Source organism: Mandrillus leucophaeus, unplaced genomic scaffold (assembly GCF_000951045.1).
Source record: "Mandrillus leucophaeus isolate KB7577 unplaced genomic scaffold, Mleu.le_1.0 Scaffold1298, whole genome shotgun sequence".
NCBI classification, from domain to species: domain Eukaryota; kingdom Metazoa; phylum Chordata; class Mammalia; order Primates; family Cercopithecidae; genus Mandrillus; species Mandrillus leucophaeus.
Genome location: NW_012101252.1, coordinates 95,503 through 98,116, shown reverse-complemented (window position 1 = coordinate 98,116; position 2,614 = coordinate 95,503). Strand labels below are relative to the sequence as shown.

Below are 2,614 nucleotides of genomic sequence, written 5' to 3'. Positions count from 1 at the left end.
TAGAAGGTTAATTTGCTTGTTGTATTTCTGTGATGTCTCCTCTCTTGGAATGCATGTTTTTAAAATAATTTTATTTTAAGTAATCAAGTATGGACAAAGAAAAATTAGAAAATAACTAAAATTAAAATTTAACTGTCAAAATAGTTAAGTAAATAAATAATTAAAATTAAGAATTAAATTTTTAGTCTACGTTCAGCTACTACCACATCACTGGCTTCTGACTAACATGTGAAAAATACTTCACCTTAATCAAAGGGAGAAGAAAAACATGAACCAGCAAACTTAACTTTGTCACCATTTGTTTGGACTAAACTTAATTTGTTCTGTGTTAAATCTACCAAAAATGCATCAGCAGATGATTTTGTAGTGTTGCAAAATCTTCCTCACTTGAAAAGAGTTTACCCCACCAAACCCTAACCAGTGAGCCTCTACAGATTACTAACTGGATTGTAGGCACACTTTCAATTATTAGGAGCTGAAATCAACATCAAACAGAAAGAAATGCAAATTCTTAAATGTTAATTGAAATTACATGTTGTAATATGATAGTGTTATGTATCTAGATGATCTCCTTAAGTCCAGTTCTAATACATTCTAATGTGTACTAATTACAGTGGATAAAAATTTTAATAATCTGTACTGATTTTCTGCGACTGAAGTAAGTTCGAATGTTATTGTGTTTCTGTACTAATACCAAAGGTCCCACTCTGCAAGATATGATTCTTGTAATAGGCATTTGGGTTGCTTTTATGACCTGGTTCCCTCCCTGAAGAGAAACGCTGAGGTCAGTGAAAGACCACAAGGCAGAATATATCTTTAACCTTGCTATCAGTGACTGCAATATAAAACTGCAGATTTTCAAGCACTGGCCATGATTACTCTTTAACCATGAATCCAGGTCAGGGACCATCAGTGTTACACTGTTCACAATTCCATTGCTTAATAATATAACCCAATAATTGATGTTACTTTCTTTATCACGTCAGGGTGTTGTAAGAATAAAAGAACAAAGTTCTGGAATTTCTTTTGCCTCTATTCCAAAAGGAAAGATTACCTATAAGCTAATCAAAAAGGTAGATAAAAATATTTCAAATAAGAATATTGTAAAATAAGAGTATTTTAAATTTTATAGTGGTTATGTTTTTAAGTTAAATTTCAAATGCTAAATTAGAATCTATTGATTCTTCTGTTAATGAGACTGTGAATTTATTAAATTTTAAGATTCTATTAAAAAGTTCTTAGAAAAAAGAATCTATTGATTCTCAAAACCTAGTCTGAAAGGTAATTTCCTTTGAACTATCTAATATTACTAAAGCAAAGAAAATAACATTAAATCAAAAATTTAAATTTAAAATTCTCCATGCCTCTGGCTGGCTATTTTCACTGCCTTTAAGCCTTTGTGACTCCTCCTCTGATGTCAGCTTTAAGTCTTGTTCTGTTGAGAAATCCATATATTCAGTTAAAATGAACCACTTAGAACAGTTAAAAACTATTGCCTTTATAAAAATAGATTTAAGACAACATTTTATTTTACCTTATAAATTGAGTGTTTAGTGTTTCATGAAATAGTTACTTAGGAAATCATTCTCTAAGACTTCAACAAACCACTTGGGGAGACACCTTGTAACATTCACTCACAAATTCATCCACCCAACATAAATGAACAAAACCACCAGAAACACAACTTTAAAACACAGTAGAAACATATAAGGTAACACAGTGTGTTGTTCTCCACTTCTCAATCATGAAGCAGAAAATGTAATGAGAAGGAAATTTAGTTTTAAAGAGAAACAAGTTTTCCTGCACTTAGCTACTCGAACTCTAAGGATAGTAACAGGCAGGGCCCAGGTAAGGTCGTGTTGACCCTGTCCAAGAAGCCAGAGCCCACAGGTATGGGTCCAGACATCCCAGAGCAAGGTTAAGAAAACAAACTCATTTACCATCCTCCCTTCCCCGCAGCATTTACTCATAGCTATTTTTACAAATGCATATATTTTGCAAATTCCTGTTTTCCTTCAATGTAGTTGCAAAGTCACAAGCTATGCTGAGGTTGCAAAACTGTCACTATATGATTAACCACCTTTGTTCTGCTTCTGTAAGCTTGCCTTTATAAGCCAAGCTCTGCCTTTGTTCAGGACTCACTTGTTGGAAGCAAATCTGCTGAGCTGCTGTGCACCTAAATAAAATCCTCCTGTTTCACCCACTGGGTCTCTCCTACCTCCTGTTTTCTGCAAGAATAGTACCTTATAAATGATTTGCAAAATTACTACTAATGTCTTTACTAGTGTACAATGTCTTCCTAATATCTAAAATGCTTCCCTCCACTATTCTGACAAATTTATTTTCTTTTCTTTTTTTTCTTCTTTTTTTTTGTTTTGAGCCAGGGTCTTTCTCTGTCACCAGGCTGGAGTGCAGTGGCACAATCTCAGCTCACTGCAACCTCTGACTCCCTGGTTCAAGCGATTCTCCTGTCTCAGTCTCCCAAGAAGCTGGGATTACAGGCATTCACCATCATGCCCAGCTAGTTTTCATTTTTTTAGTAGAGATGGTGTTTCACGATTGGCCAGGATGGTCCTGATCTTTTGACCTTATGATCCACCTCTTTAGGCCCCCA

At 34.5% G+C, this 2,614-nt stretch overlaps 1 protein-coding gene across 1 annotated transcript in view; it reads right to left on the bottom strand.

The window, feature by feature from the left end:
- The window catches only part of LOC105533935 (POTE ankyrin domain family member B2-like), a 59,116-nt gene that overhangs the window by 38,226 nt on the left and 18,276 nt on the right, over positions 1-2,614 (bottom strand). Inside the window, exon 4 of the mRNA XM_011972541.1 lies at positions 1,365-1,435. Coding sequence (XP_011827931.1) covers positions 1,365-1,435 — 71 coding nt within the window. The remainder of the gene's footprint in view (positions 1-1,364; positions 1,436-2,614) is intronic.